The sequence below is a fragment of the Chelonia mydas genome, chromosome 1, assembly GCF_015237465.2.
Source record: "Chelonia mydas isolate rCheMyd1 chromosome 1, rCheMyd1.pri.v2, whole genome shotgun sequence".
Classification (NCBI taxonomy): Eukaryota; Metazoa; Chordata; order Testudines; family Cheloniidae; genus Chelonia; species Chelonia mydas.
In genome coordinates this window covers 28,084,443-28,100,859 of record NC_057849.1, presented here as the reverse complement: position 1 = coordinate 28,100,859, position 16,417 = coordinate 28,084,443, and the positions used below count along the sequence as shown (strand labels likewise).

At 44.0% G+C, this 16,417-nt stretch overlaps 1 protein-coding gene across 1 annotated transcript; it reads left to right on the top strand.

The window, feature by feature from the left end:
* Positions 1 to 244: 244 nt before the first annotated feature.
* GPR83 (G protein-coupled receptor 83) lies at positions 245 to 6,774 on the top strand. The gene is made up of 4 exons (XM_007059400.3): positions 245 to 1,154; positions 2,294 to 2,419; positions 3,868 to 4,001; positions 4,842 to 6,774. Exons 1-4 carry the CDS (start codon positions 768 to 770, stop codon positions 5,464 to 5,466), a joined length of 1,272 nt encoding a protein of 423 aa, XP_007059462.2. The 5' UTR covers positions 245 to 767; the 3' UTR covers positions 5,467 to 6,774.
* Positions 6,775 to 16,417: the final 9,643 nt, after the last annotated feature.

Sequence of the window (16,417 nt, the reverse complement as noted above, 5' to 3'; positions counted from 1 at the left end):
TTTTCCCCTTTAGACTTGCTTCCCATGGGATCTTACCTACCAATTCCCTGAGTTTGCTAAAGTCTGCCTTCTTGAAATCCATTGTCTTTATTTTGCTGTTCTCCCTCCTACCATTCCTTAGAATCATTAACGCTATCATTTCATGATCACTTTCACCAAAGCTGCCTTCCGCTTTCAAATTTTCAACCAGTTCCTCCTTATTTGTCAAAATCAAATCTAGAACTGCCTCTCCCCTGGTAGCTGTCTCCACTTTCTGAAAGAAAAAATTGAAAGAAAAAACAGAATTTACATGAAGCTGCTGCTGCAGGTCAGGATGCTGACAGGGGAGAAAAGGATGCTCAGGTGAAACCAGACAGATTTTCTTTTTCTTACACAGTACAGATGTAATTATCCCAGAGGAGAAGGGGGGGCATGGAGTAAAACCCAGTAGGAGTGCAATCTTGGACAAAGCGAGCACATCGGAGTAGCAGTAGTATTAAGCATCGAATGCGCGGAGATTCTTGCTAGCAGCCTGCCTGAGACGGGAGATATAAAAGTGCTGAAAGAGAAGTCTACACTGACTGAGTGTCAGATCTGCATAGCCACAGCACTTGTCTGGATCACCTGCTGTTGTTTTGGCTGATAATGTTTGCATTTTGTTCACAGTTATGAAGATTGTGCTAAGGAAAGCAAGCAAGAGCTCGTCAAGCCTCCCGCTGACTGGATACACAGTATTGTTTCATAGATGAGCTATTTCTGAATCTGAAGAAAGAAGCAGCGTTTCAGAAATGGTTACTCATTATATATGGCTCTCTCTCCTGTACTTAGCTAATGCCTTTGACAGATCAGCAAAGCTTCCCATCAACAGAAGTTTTGAAGGATCTTTTGAAATACCCAGCATCTCCAGTTTTTTTTCCTGGAATAACTATACACTTACTGACTGGCAGAGCTTTGTGGACAGGAGAAGATATGGGGCAGAGTCTCAAAATCTTACAGTGAAAGCCCTGCTCATTGTGGCATACTCCTTCATCATAGTGTTCTCGCTCTTTGGGAATGTCCTGGTCTGTCACGTCATCATCAAAAATCAAAGGATGCACTCTGCTACCAGCCTGTTCATTGTGAATCTAGCTGTAGCAGACATAATGATAACGCTGCTCAATACTCCCTTTACTTTGGTAAGAACCTGACAGAGGTCTGTTCCCTCTCGCTCTACTTTTTTCTCTAAACTGTGGGCATCTGTAATGGAAAATGTATCATTTGCCTTTTCTTCCCTTAACAGAAATAGCTTAGTGTGTGGAGTTCACCTCTGATTGTTCTTGCTTGCACTCACGGGAATGACAAATGACACTAGTAAATGCGAGGCTGCAATTTCAGCTTCCAGTCATGTTAAAGCATTAGAGTTAATTTAATGACTTTTTTTCTTTATCTTGTTATATAGAGTTATATTCTCAGTTTATCCTCTGCTAATGCAAGATAGTTCTATGAGACACTTGCTAGTAACCTTTCCAGACTAGTTTTAAATGTCTGTAGGGATGGAGTCATTACTTTTTGGAAGATTTAACAGGTCTTTTCCTTTTCTAATTGCTATGATCCAGTTAGAAACGTAATAATACTAAAAATTGCACCTTTATGTCCAAGGACATTGTTGGCACTAAACTAGTCAGAATAATAGGGCTGTAGTTTCACAGTTTTACCATATTTAATTATTTTCCCTCCCCTGAGGAGCTTCCAGTATAATACAATGAATCTCCCTTATTTAAAAAAAATGGTTAATGGTCAGCATCATGTTACATGATCTGGTGAAAAGAGATACTTGCATTGTACCTAGATCAGGGATGCGGGAGTATCCATGTATCAAGCAGGGATGGTGGGATGAGGGGAACTGACTTGTTGGCAGTTCTTTGGGTATGGAGGAAAATATTCTGAAGGAAGTCAGACAAATGCTTTAGAAGTTGCTCCACCATACTGGCTGCGTGCATATTGCCAGGTCAGTAAAGTGGCACTAACATAACTGTATTTCTGGATCACCTTCCCAAAAGTCTTGACTCTATTTAATGTCCTATTGCAGGCTTCAGTAATCAGCCAATAAATCAAAGGAGACAGAAGTTAGATAAAAGAAAGGAGTGATGTGTTAGCCTGTTTGTGACCTGCAGATTTTTAATAATCCTTTTGGGATGGAAGTCAAAAAAATGACCACAAGAGCAGCTAGTAGTGTACTGACAATGGCACAATGAGTCGAATGTCAGGCATGTGAAAAGTACCCTAATTATGCATGTAGAAAGCTAAATATATTCCCTGATGGGATTGTTCCTAGGCTTGGTTTGTGAACAGCACGTGGATATTCGGGAAGGGGATGTGTCACATCAGTAGATTTGCACAATACTGCTCCCTCCATGTCTCTGCTTTGACTCTTACAGCAATCGCAGTGGACAGACACCAGGTGAGAGTTCCCTTAAGCTAAATGGCCATGAATTGAAAATGCTGGAGCATTCCCTTATTTTAAAATAAGAAATTAAAAACCATTTTCTGAACACCTCAGACCCTAAGGAGTTTAGCACAGGGCACTCTCTGTAAGACTTGTCAGGGTGGTGGTGTATTTTTTTTTCTAATCAGCTCTCTGGTATCACTTAAGGAGGAGGAATAAGTACAATTTAGGGGCTAGAGGGTGTGCTGGCAGTCTGGAATCCTGGGTTCTGTTCCCAGGTCAGCCACTGGCTTTTTACTCAAACCTCTCTGCATCTCTAATAAGTTGGTAGTAATACCTGCCTCAGAGAGGGAGAGTGAAGCTGAATGAACTGCTTGTTCTCCTTGAGCCAGGGATCTCAAAGCACTTCACAAAATATTATGTATTATTCTAAATGCAGGTACATGCTGCATCTTCAAATCTTAACTTAATATGCTAAATTCACATAAGAAGCAGAGCTGTCAAATAAATGATTTCCAAGGGACACTAATTTAAATAGTATATTTAGCTCTGGGCAGGAACTGGGATTTCTATCCCAGGGAAAATTTTGCATTTCCAAAAAAATGTGTGTTCTGAACGGGCACACAAGGCGGGATATGCAAAATGTGCTGGGAGAGGAGCGTTCTCCATACATTCACCCACATGGAATTTTTCAGTAATGTACAATTTAGGTGCCACAGCAGCCTGCCTAGCATGCTGAAAGCCCACAGAGCCTGGGTGAGCAGGGAGCCCGGTCGCAAGCTCCACACCAGAGAGGCTGCTGAGGAGCCAGGGAGCTGGCCAGCTTGGAAGCCCTGGGATGCCAGGGCAGGGTGCTGGGGAGCCCGCCAGCCTGAGAGTGAGGAACCTGGGCTCTTGGGAGCTTTCATTTCAATTTTCCCAACAGGAAATTTCAGTATTGCAGAAAATGCATTTTCTGTCGGAAAACTATTCGGCTGTAATGATACAGGAAACCCACCATTCTTTGTGTCACTGGTGCTGTCGAATACAAACATTGAAAGCATTTTAAAAACCTCCATTCCCCCCTTTATTTATATTGTTGAATTAGGCCCATCCTGCAAACTGATGTGCAAGGGAAGAACTTTGTTCCTGCCCGGGAGCCCACGGAAGTCAACCCATCTCTATGTGGGTGCAGAAGTTCACCTTCACAGCTGCAGTAGCGGGATCGGGGCCTTTCTTTATCCATTTCTCTCAGCTTGGACTACGAAAGTTAATTACTTCAGTTCAGCTTTCATTCAGAGTCAAGTTCGCTTTCTGGTTCTGTAACCTGAAGTCAATGGAAGTTGCATGCAGGCAACTCCCATGCAGTGTTGGCTCATTAAACTGCCACGATTACTGCTGTATTTAAGAGTGGGAGATTATGTGAGGAAAATCTCATAATTATTAAAATGTCATCAGGCCACATGTTTGTTTATTCCAAACAGGTTATAATGCATCCTCTGAAACCACGCCTATCCACTGCAAAAGGCATTGTCTACATCTCTGTCATCTGGATTATGGCAACGTGTTTCTCCCTCCCACATGCTATTTACCAAAAACTATTCACTTTTGAATACAGGTAAGGCTGATCCCTGCTTTTGATCTGCAGAAACATATTGGGCCAGATACCCAGCAGGGACAAGCAAGTGTAGCCTCATTGAAGACAAGGGAGCCATGTCAATTTACACCAGCTGAGGATCTGGTCCATAATGTACATCTATACCTTTCCCAATGGCTACTCTTCTAGTATTATTCATCAACAACACAGTGTGTCAAATGCATCAGGCCAGATACACAGTTCGCATAAATTGGCAGTTTACACCAGCTAGCGATCTGGCCCATTGATTGAGGCGAGGACTGGAAAGGAGGCCCTAATTGGTTCTTATCTAACCCCAGCTCTAACTCTGATTCCCTGACCAAGTAACTCAACCTCTCTGTCTTAGTTTCCTCTTCTGCAGAATAAAGATAATAATACTACCTGTCACCCTCTGTTGTGAGGGTTAATTAATGTTTGTGAAGTGTTTTGCTGATGGAATGGGTCATAAACGTGATAGACTTTTTATTACTGTTTACATACAGAAGTTCATTGAAAGGTAGAGTGAGTTTCACTTCACTCCTAAGAACTTAATTTTGTGCAGCTGGTAATTAGACGTTGCAATTAATTAGTTTCGTAAGGAGATCATGTCATGCATGCTGTGAGAAATTATTCTCAGCACATTTCTTGTAAGCTACGCTATGGGCCACCTCCTCAGTTGGTGTAAATTAGCATAGCACTGCTGAAGTCAATGGAATGATGTGAATTTGTACGACTTGAGGATCTGGCTCTTTGGTTTTATGACAGGAGTCTTGTCTTTCTCTCCCTTACTGTGATACCCAGGCATATTTGTTCATTCATTGTGTTCAGTCCTTTTATCTGCAGTGAAGAAGTCACCCGATGCCTGTGTCTCCCAGATTTCCCTGAACCAGCTGACCTCTTCTGGAAGTATCTAGACTTAACAACATTCATTTTGCTCTACGTTCTGCCCCTTTTAATCATCTCTGCTGCCTACCTGAGAGTGGCCAAGAAACTCTGGCTGCGCAATGCCATTGGGGACGTGACCACAGAGCAGTACTTCGCCCTTCGGAGGAAGAAGAAAAAGACCATTAAGATGCTGATGTTGGTGGTTGTCCTCTTTGCTGTTTGCTGGTTTCCTTTAAACTGCTACGTCGTCCTCCTTTCCAGCCAAACTATTCATACCAACAATGCCCTGTACTTTGCTTTTCACTGGTTTGCAATGAGCAGCACCTGTTATAACCCCTTCATTTACTGCTGGCTCAATGAACATTTCAGACTGGAACTGAAGTCTTTTCTCAACATGTGCAAAAAACCACCTACCCCGAGAGAGCACAGGTGTCCATCCACAGTTCCATCCTACAGAGTAGCCTGGGCAAAAAACAGCAACTTCAAGAGGTCTCAGGTCTCCCATGTCCTTCCATCAACCTCCAATCTCCAGTCAGGAAAGACAGACATCACTTCAGTTGAACCTATAGTAGCTGTGAGTTGAATGATGCAATAAAATGGGAACACATGGGGTATGCACCAGGATTGCAGGCGGATTTGGTGAAAGCTGAAGAGTGTGACGCAGAGACACAGGAATCCTTGACTACTTCACTATAATGCACACACAAATGTGTGTGCTGTTTGTGCAGAGAACCCAGAACCATAGGAGTCAATGCATTCCTATTAGCAAGAGAGTTATCTCTTTAATGCAGACTGGTAGTATATCTATACAGCCTTCAAAGAGAAGACAGACAGCATAGCCATTGAGAAGGGAGGGAAAAACCCTTTTCTTTGTCAGGCTGACTTTGAACTGGTGGCTAGCAAAGAACTCTCTGTGTATCTGTAGCTATTATCTGTCGGTAATGCTGTCCAGTGCGGTCCTTTTTCCTCGGAGGTTTGTGTGTGTGTGTTGCCTGTTGTTGAGCTAGAACCAAAACACTGAAACCATTATCTAAGTACATTGAGTCTCAGTATTAAAAATGTCTTTTAGTGAACACAGGACTGGTAGAGACAATTTCACCATTATGGTGCTGCTTGAATCCAGCCCAATTTAGGAGTCACAGAAAGCTGTTACCAGGGGTCACAGGCTGACTGGCTCTTTAAGGCAAGCCAGGCTCAACCTTGCCTATGACCTAGCAGCCATCCCCTGCTAATGGTGATATGGTAACTTAATGCTAATTACTGACCCCAGCTGTGAAAGGGTTAGGAGAAGACTGTACAGCCAGGGAGGGAGAGGCTGAAGAGAAGGCAAGACTCTCCTGCAGGCAGGCAGAACTCACAGGGAGCAGCACTAGCTCCTGTGGGGGAAAGCCCTAAGCTAGGGCTACAAGGAGCAGGGAGATCCCTAGGGGAAACTGCCAGAGTCCCTGCGGAAGACTTACTAGTCTTCAGCAGGGAAGGGAGAAGCCAGAGGCCTGAGAGGCAAACGGAGGCCATGTTAAGCAGAGGCTGTTGGGAAGCAGCACAAGGGGGGATTTAGACGTAGGAAGTGGCCCAGGGAAACAGCAGCATGTCTGAAGAAGCAAAGCCAACTGCTTAATACAGGGTCCTCTGGGTGGGCCTCAGTTTCCCTACTTGAGGAAGGGGCACGCAAGCCCCACTGCAGCGGCAGATTAGGCTCCTGTGAGGGCGGCTCAGAGGGAAGGCCCTGAGGACACTTCAGTGCAGCCGTAGAAGGACAGAAGAATTATTATTGGGTGTTTAGCTTGGACCTTTTGTTACCCCTGAAAGGGACTGAACTTAGGGGACTTGGCCAAAGGCCAAGTCACCTAAGACCTGGTGAGAAGCAGAGGGTGGTGGGAGGTGGTGGGAATGAGGATCCCTCCAATAGGAGGTGGTGGGAATGAGGGTCCCTTGCAGTGTTGCACTCTGACACAAGGGTGCACTGCATGTGGTTAGTACACTACATTACACCTTGTAATGGGTCTTCATTGGCCCGTGTGATATATGGTTTGGTCTTAGTCCATTTCCAAGTGAAAAAGTGTCTGCATCACAAGTACCATCACCCAAACTATCATCAGAGATGCAATAGGTTGGATGGACATGGAAAAATGGAACTGTGCTATTACCCCGATAGATGCTTCCTGGAAGGCAGGGTTGAGGCACACTGAGGGAAGAAACTGTACTTTTTAAAATACATAAACAAAAGATGACTTTGGACTTCTGGCTGACAGTTCAGCAAATTTTGCCAGGAATTTTTTTAAGGAAATCTAGTTACAGTCCCATAAAATCAAGTAAATGAAAGAACATTTAGGCAGTTCCTATGGTCAGAGAATTAAAATCAGGAAATCATTTCTCAGTGCATTGAAAGTACTGCACAAGCTCATTTAGAACAGTAATGTTTACAAACCAAATTGTATTTGGTTTAGAATCTTCTTTGCCAGAGTATGTCTGAATCATCATCACGTAATAGCTAAGGAATCCTGCAACTTACATCTAGAATTTAGCATTGCTCCCTTGCTCTGTAATGCAGTTGTGTAGCTGTTCTCAGTTCAGAGACAGAGGGACTATATATGTTTTCTTCTAAAATGCTGTATACATTACCTCTTTGAAATTGTGTACACACAAGCTATCTGCTTTAAAATAGTAGGACTGATGGTGCATGATATCAGGCAAGGAAACTCCAGAGCCTCCAAAAGCTGTGTCGTGAGCAGTGATGTTTACCTATGTGTTCATGGTGCGGAAATCAGCTGGCCATTATCAGCGTGTTGCTCCCAAAGGTGCCCTGTGCTACATGAAACACTCAGCAGCTAACAGTAAAAGGAGAGAGAAGACTGTTGTTTTAAAGGAAAATAACATGACTGGAAAGGGAAACCAGTTGTAACTGATGTCCTGTACCAGTTTCTGGTGCCTTTGACTTGTGCCAAGTTTTTCATGGCTGTATATTTACAGAAAATAAAATGTATGCAGCGTTTGTCAGCTAGCCTATCAGTGTGCACACCACTGTGTTAAACAGCGGGAATGTCACACCCCCTGGTCTCTCAGGGCTTTCCTTCTCAAGGCATCATCCAGCTCTCTCTCAGAGTCAGGCTTTACTCTGTTACTCTCTTGTTAAGGTCCTAAGAGTCAGCATGTCCCTGATATGTAGAGTCAGCTGCTTCTATCACCCCTTCAACCCAAATATGCGAGCAACCCTCTCTACCACTAGCCCCCCCACCACCACTAATATGCCAGTCGCAGGAAAGTAATTCTCAGGGCCTGTTGCCATTACCCCCCACTCGAACAATAGATCTTGATACATTTGGGGGGAAATGAACCTTTTGACATTTGAGTTTATAGCAAGAATGTGACAGAAAAAAATCAGTCGTGGGGTTTTTTTTAACCCACAAACATAGCCCATGGGGCAGAACCTCAGCTGATTAACTCAGCATTGTTCCGCTGATTTCCAATGACTGAAGATCTGCCCTCCCCTCCCCACATTAAAACTTATAGTAAAGAGCATATAGTATGTGGGCTGACAGAGGCAAGAGGCTGCCTGCCCAAGCACATCTCTGGTCCAGTGGAAAGAGCTGGGGAAAATCAAGCTAAAACAGGCCACCCTTGTGGTCACTTTGGGGACTGGAGCACAGTCCCCTTACTTTGTACCAGTTCCCATGTGTATGTAAAATCAACCTGTTGAAAGCTGCCCATCTCTGCTCCATTGGGAGTGGAAGACAGGAAGGTACGGGGCTGCAAGGAACCCTCCTCCATGTTAAATGTGTAAAAGTGGCCAATCCCATATATCATTTGTTCAGTGTATTGATCCTTTCATTTTTCCCTTCACCTTTGGTTCATTCTTTCTTGTCGTCATGTTGATCTTATTTTATTTCAGCCTCTCTCATATATTTCAGCCTCTCTCATAACCCCTTTGCTGCCATCCATCCTCACTCCATTTTTGCTTATTTTTCTTCTCCTTTCAAGGTACTGAAAATGGTTAGAACTGACACATCCCCAAGAGAGCCCAATAGAAGAAGAAGAAAGAAGAAGGTCAAAGTCCCAGACCCCCTAAACAGCTCCTCCTAGAGATACCATTCCCCAGAGGCACCCATTCCTCCACCCTTCTCTTGTGGGTTCTGTTGAGGCAGGGGATGATGTGGGCGGTAGTTCAGTTTCGGTACATAAACTCGTCAAATGCCATCGGATTAAGACATAACGTGTAGGGGAAGAAGGGGGGTGGTTCATTAAAGACTTTGCAATGGTGGAGAGGGAAATGCAAGTGTAAGCAGAGTGTGAATGAGCTCTCCCCTGACATCTGGTCATGAGCTGAGGGGAAAGACTTGAGGAGAAGACTGTATTTGCATAGACACATCTATTCTGCTGAAGTGTGCAGCAGATGGAGCTGCTTTTGCCAAAATGATCAATTTTGGCTGATTTTGGGTTACAAATTACTCTAGTTTTTGAATGCACAGGTAAGAAATATGTTATCTTCATTGCACAAGTAAAGGGCAGCAGTACTGTTCTTAGCATGCGCTGATGTAAGGGGTTCACCCTAAACTGAACCTCGTTTGCAAAGCAGGGGATAGGGATGCCAAATCATAGTGAAGATGAGAGTGGGTGAGGGAGGATATTCCTGTCTGGGGGTGTGTATGCTGTTGAGAGAGGCCCAGTGACTGTGTGGTTTCCCCCTCTCCAACATTTAATGATTAGACTCCACTGAGAATCCTTGTTTCAAGGTGGTGGTTCCTGGAGCTGATATCAGTGCTGTATGGGGATTGAGGAGTTAAGCCTTAGAGCTTGTGTGGGGGCAGTGAGCACAGAGACTGCACTGGCTGTGAGGTTCCCCACTGCCTGCTGGAATTGCTGAGATCTCAGTTAAGCAGTGACACCTCAGAACGTGATGTTGTGGGAGCAGCAAGTGGCAGTGACCAGCAGCAGTAGAGAGCAGTGGTAGCAACAGAGGCATTGCCTGATGCACCCGACCCCCACAGGGATAGGAAGGGAACCCTGTGAAAGCACCTCTGAACTCTGGGTCTTCGCTAGCCAGGGACAGCAGCTGTGAGTGGGATGCAGAGGAGGGAGAGGGGAGTGATGTGTTAAAGGGACATTCGTTTGTTGGAGTTTCCCACCACACGGTGGGAAACTGAGACAAAGGACACTGCCCAACACACTGTGGGGCTGGGATTTTTCTTACAGCTGCATGCTTTTGAATATGGTTGTGTTGTTTGCCCAAACTAATGCTTAGTTCCCTTTCCCTTTTAATAAAAGTTCTTTTGTTTTACACAGACTCCATGCGTGCAAGAGGGGAAGTATTGCCTCTTAGAGGCACCCAGACGTGGTTGTAAATTTTTCCAGATTACTGGGTGGCGGCTCAAGCTGGTTCTGTTGCTGCTGATTCCACCTGGCAGAAGGGTTACCCTGTAAAAAAGAATCACAGGGACATATATCAGTGGACGAAGATAAGTAATCTAGGAATGACCGCAGGCCCTATGCTCCCCACACTGCCATGGGGAACCCAACCCAGTAAAGGCAAAGATTTTTAAATTTCTGCACGTTTAAGTGAATCAAGACCAGATTTTTCAATACCTTACCAGACTGAGACCTTAAAAAGGAAGAAATGCATTTGATAGCATATTGCCAATAAGAAATCTTTCAGCACTTTGTTTACGTGGTATTTTTTGAACTAGTTATGTAATAATTAACCTTCTCCAGCACTTCAAGAGGAGACTGGCCACCAATATTAAATACTCTATAAAACAAGTCCAGGTTAATGCATGAAAAGAAACGTCACTGAAATACTCTTTATTGACGTCAGACAAATATGCATTCATGCTAAAGAAAAATACCCTGCAGTGATTTTCAGAATCTGATGGTTTTTCCCAGCACTCTTTTTTTATTTGTTATCTAGAGAAGTAAAAAGGGAAAAACTGAGGAGGGTTAATCATTAATATCTCAATCCATCATGAAGTAAATCAATGGAATTTGTTTCACAGAAAATTGCCCAAGCTGTGCCAAAACTTTAAGCCTTGAATGGGGGTAATTTTGCTGAAATCTATATGTTTGGTAATACATGAAGGTAATTACTGAATGAAGTTCTAGGTGCTTAATTTAATTGTGACATTAACACCAGTGATCTAAAATTATCACCTAACACCTCGTAAGTGGCAAAGATGACAGCAATAGTTTACTTTTCAGAGAGGCAATGGTAGGATGAGATGAACAAGGAGGGACAAAAATAATTTGCGACATTAATACATCTAGTATACATGGCCTTCCAGTCTCTGAAGCTGCTTTCCCCTTAAAAGACAGAGTACAAAGCAGCAGGAAGATTGGAGGTTGTGTTTACTCCTTGACAGGAAAATAAAGCCAGCTGTCATTATACAAAGCGTGCTTTCTGAACAATTGCTCTTTCTGTGTTCCGCCCCCAGGGTAACGTTTTTATTTAGCCAGTTTTATCCAAGTGCAAAAATTAATGATTCATAATGTATAACGATGGAAACACAGGACCCCTCTTCCATTCCGTACCCAGGAATGATATGCTGTGGGATGAATCAGCATTGTGTAGTGTGGGAGGCTTGTCTGTAGGACCCCTTCCTCATTCGCTGTAGAAGTTGGAAGGTGTATAATGAATGAAGCAGGGGATTGCCGGTACCGAATGGATGGTCTCATGGTAAATGCAATTCATTGCTATCCTGGAGAACTGGATTCTGTTCCTGCCTGCACCATAGAGTTCCTAGGTGATGCTTTTTACAGAAGGTCCCTAACTGCATGTTCCTCATTTTCTGGATGTCTGACTTGAGACCATAGACTATAATTTGCAGAAATGCTGAGCACTCACTGCTACAAGTGAACTTAGCTGGAGCTGTGCTTTGAACATGTGACATGCTATATACAGATCCTAGGTGTCTCAAAGTGGGCACTCAAAATTAGCAGATACTTGTGACCTCAATCTCTGTGCCTCAATTCCCCCCTCTGTAAAATGTGAATAAGATCATCGTTACACTTCCTGGGGGTACCCAAGCTGTGAGGCACCTTGCTACCACCTGCCCTCAGTGTAGAGAAGCCTTGTCTGTGCCTGCAGTGGGTCAGCACCCTGGCCCTAGGCAACCCAAGCACTGCAGTCCTCCACAGGCCCTGATGTCACTCTGCAGATTAGCTTGAGCCCTCTGAGCCCTCCCTGGAGCCTTTCAGCCCCTGGTCCACTGGACACTTGTGTGTTCACAGATTTGCTGCCTCCAAAGAATCAGGGCAACACAGCTCACTGCTTCACTTACCTCAGCACACATATACTTGATTTCACTGTAATCAAATCACAGTTTATTGAACAAAGCAGGTTCAAGTAGTAACAAGTAGAAGCACCGGAAACAAACCGTTCCGTATAAAATAAAATCGTAACACACATTCTAGAGCCTAGACCTAATTAAAGGGTACTCTCATGCCTAGTAGAGTGTTGCTCACCCAAAATCTTTGCAGAGCTTTACAGCCAGGCTACTTGTGACCCTCTTTTTACGAGACACTCACAGAGTCAGTTTGTGTCCTAGGTGAAGGATTCCATGTGTCACTCTGTACTTCAAGAGTTACTAGAACAATCTTTTGCCTTTATTCATAAACAGGACACCTCTGCCTCCTCCCCCAGCTGTTTTTTAATGCCTGTAGATTTCCTTTCTTGTAGATTTCACAATCTCTCAAAAGCCAAGACCTTAAGAACAAAAATTTTAGTATAAATACATATATCCTTAAATATTATCCATCCATACATTTTGCAATGATTATGATGACTGGTGGGCTATGGGCTCTCAGTAAAGACCTCACATGCCACCTTGGGTATGCATATATCTGACTCAAGGGCTCCCTGTAAAACCTTATGCACCCCCTGTGTCCTCTGCCTGTTGGCATCAAGGGCATCTGTGGGCCACAACCATTTCATCTCACAAGGCTGTTGTGAAAATAAATTCATTCATGTTTGTGAAGCATTCAGCTACTAGAGTGATGAGCCCCAAAGAAAAGCCCATAAGGAAGTTATTCTGTCTTCAGAGCACACTTTGAATACTGTGCACTAAATAAGACTAGGGCCACACACTGAACCACAAGGAAGACAAAAAGTGAATAGCTGACCATTAAGTGAGCGCTGTTCATCCTGTGCACTGAATGGAGGTGGGCCTCTGTGGAAAAAATAGTATATGATCATGTAATTAAAGACTGTAGCATAATGGGCAAAGGAGCTGAATTAAGGATGCACAGGCAACCTTAATTCAGGCATGTCTGAACTTCTGAATGCTTGACTCGCAACATTAATTCTTTAGTGTAGTTTTCACTATGTACTAGTATTGTATTTAAAAGAGGAGTTATGTCTCATGATAAGGCTAATTTCTTCCTTCTCAAGTTCCTCATAAAATGTTCTTTTGGATCCTGGACCACTGAAAATTAAGTTACAGCTCCAGAATTCAGCTGCTCTTGTTCCTAATGGGTATTCATTCCCTATCTTAAAACCTATATCCTGAGAGTTTTGTTCATCTTCATACAGAATTATACAGAGAACAAAGGAACAAAGACTGTGGGAGCAACTGGCTGACGCGGGTTGTGAGTGGCAGCTCGCTCTAGCCTGAATGCTCAACAAGAAAAAAAATAGTGTCTTCGAAATGGCTCCCTAGTGCCTGTCAGGCTTGTTGTTTAAAAAGTGCAAAAGTTAATCAAACCAGGAGTGGAAATGTGTTCATTTCAATGGGTAAAAGCAGCAAATGTTGAAATGGGAGACGTAATGGCTGAGTTGTTAGTGAAAGACATGACTGGTGCTGTGCTAAGGATGCTGCCTTCTTCTGAAGGGTGAGGCCTCGTAAAGGACAGGCAAGTCTTTACTAATAAGCACATGGATTAATGGTCTTCGTCACTCTGGCAACGCCTTTCAAGTGGCTGATTTTGGGCCGCCCAACCCAAGACACTCAGGGGTCTGACTTTCAGAGGGCGGGTGCTCAGCACTTCTTAAAAAATCAGGCCCTTTGAGGTGTCTCAGGGTGAGCAAACAAAAATGGAAGCATCCAAAAATCACTTCTTTCCCTTGAAAATGTTGGGCCAGCTGCATTTTCCCCGGCCTCAATCTCTTCCACTCACTCTACATAATTCAATTAAAGTAAATCTGGTATGTAAAGTTTTTCCATCAGTATCCCTGATGTCTTTCTATAATGAGCACTTTAACATTGCTCAGCCATAACTTTCTTAAATTATACCAATTTCGCTCTAGCTTCACGTGGGCCCTGGTATCCTCTGATTCTAGGATCTTCTCTTTTTTGATAGATCTGCTACATCTTTCATTTTCTCAGTATTATTTTTCTATGCAACCGTTCAGTCAAGTTACTACCAAAGATAAAGAACACACGTATGCCTAAGAACCTTGACGAATCAAATGTTCTTTTCAAATGCCAGATAAGCCTCAGTTAAGACACAACAACAGTGGTAGCAGGATGTGGAATAATTGGCCCATATTGAGCCAATGCACAGAGACTACAGTGTTTCTCAGCAATAGCAGACAGTTACAAATATAGCTGTGTCATTGCGATAGTTAAAGCAAAGGAATAGGCTTTACCGACAATGTTTTCCCAACCCATCCTAGCTGTCTCATTAAAAGGAAGGTATAAAAGAGTTTCTGCTAGGGTGGGCTCCACGAAGGAACTTAGGTGCCTAAGTCCAGTTTTTAGGTACCACTGTGATCCGCAGAACTCCTGCTCAGCTGTCTCCTAACCCTGTAGACATTAAACTCACTCAGCACCTACTTTTCCCCTCTGGGCTCATGCGTGGCAGCCTCACGCCAGGCGCCTGGATGCCTATCTCCCACCTAAGCCCCACAGTGGGTCACAAACCAGGGAAGATAGGTTGTGGCGCTCTAAGTCACGGCCTCTGAGCATGCCTATGGGGATTGGGCCCCTCAGACAAGTTCACACAGATCAGTTGTGGGGGAGAGGAGAAGTTGACAGCCTTTCCTTATAATTTTCAGCGTAGTGGATAGGAGGATGTGGGAGACTGCTGGGTTCAAGTCCCCCTTCCTCCTGAGGCAGAGAAGGGGTTTGAACAGGGATCTGCAACTGCCGCAAAAGAGGGATTTGGTGTTGCTAAACTGTGTGACAGCTCCCTGTCAGCCAAACGGACTCCACCAGTGCTAACTTTGCCTTGCAGGTTAACCCTGGGTGTAATTCAGTTCCCAAACTTTCCAGCAGCATCTCCCTGCAACATATGGCCCCGTCACAGGACACCCACAGCAATTACCAAGTCTGGTGTCTCCAAAGAGACAGTGTACACACCAGCCTGTTGGTTCAGCTGTGTGGTCACACCCTATTTTAATATGACAGTCCTGAGATGAATTTATAATAAATCAAGAATAAGTTTATTAAGAAAGAACAGAGATGTAAGTGACAGAAATGGTTATCAATAAAACAAAAGTATACCATACGTCTAAGAGACAACATATAACCTGAGCACACTCCAAGCTTTGTCTACAGCCTACAGCCACTTCTCCGCATCACCAACCCATGCGCTTGGGGATCCACTATTCATAGATGCAAAAAGCGCTGACCTCTTTGTTCCCTCGGCAACGGATAACAAAGGGATTCTCTTCCCCTCTTCGTATAGTCCAGTAACTCTTTGATGTGTATTCTTTTGAAGTGTGTCCCCAGATAAAGCTTTTCCCCTCCGTTGTTTGTGCTCCAGTGTGCTGGCGCCACGCTGTTTTCTCATTCTCCTGAAAACTTGCTTTTCCTGTTGACTTAAAATGCAAATGCTGCATCCTTTGTGTTGGTTTTACAGTACTTGATTCACAATGGGTACTTAGGCAGGCAAGTAACTCAACATCACTTTGTCTGGGGCAGAATTGTTTGTCAACCCAGTTTGGTTACATGGTTTTAAACATTTCCAGTATATACCTACCACTTTTTAATTAACATACATACACACATCACACAATACCTGTGATGACCAGTACAATATACATTTTCATTTGACACCTTGCATGACATTCTTTATAAATACCCTGACTGCGACATGTTAGGTGCAGTGAGTTTGTCAGGCTTAACAGGAGGTGCTGTGACATGGCAGAGAACCCTTTGTCAGTGGGCATTGAGGGCCACTTAGGGTTACAGCCCCACTTAGCTGAATGCCCTAATCACTAGGCTATACAGTCTTTCTAACTCTTTCTCTGGCCCAAGTAACATTTAAGTATTCCATTGTTTAATTCAAGTGGAACAACTTCAACAGGAGAGATTGAGGGAGCCCCAAATCAGACTATTCCCTAGCCTAGTGGTTAGGGCACTTACCACAGAGATGGCAGAGCCCTTTTCAAATCCCTTCTTTTCCTCTCAGGAGGAAGGGGAACTTGAGCTGGGGGAAGGTCTCCCACATCCTGTGTGAGTATCCTGCCTAGTAGGATAAATGTTATACGGGAGCTCCCCCTCCTTGATTGATGGTTTCTTTGGGGGGTCCTGCACCCAACTTTGGCAGCCAACCACCTATCTTCCCTCAGTTTGTGGATGACTATCAGAGCTAGAGACCTCTGT

Excerpts from the sequence above, each read along its gene's own strand:
- GPR83 (XM_007059400.3), top strand. The coding sequence starts at position 768 with ATGGTTACTCATTATATATGGCTCTCTCTCCTGTACTTAGCTAATGCC. Across the intron at positions 1,155-2,293 it reads TCAATACTCCCTTTACTTTG|GCTTGGTTTGTGAACAGCAC; the intron begins GTAAGAACCTGA and ends GATTGTTCCTAG. Across the intron at positions 4,002-4,841 it reads CTATTCACTTTTGAATACAG|TGAAGAAGTCACCCGATGCC; the intron begins GTAAGGCTGATC and ends TTTTATCTGCAG.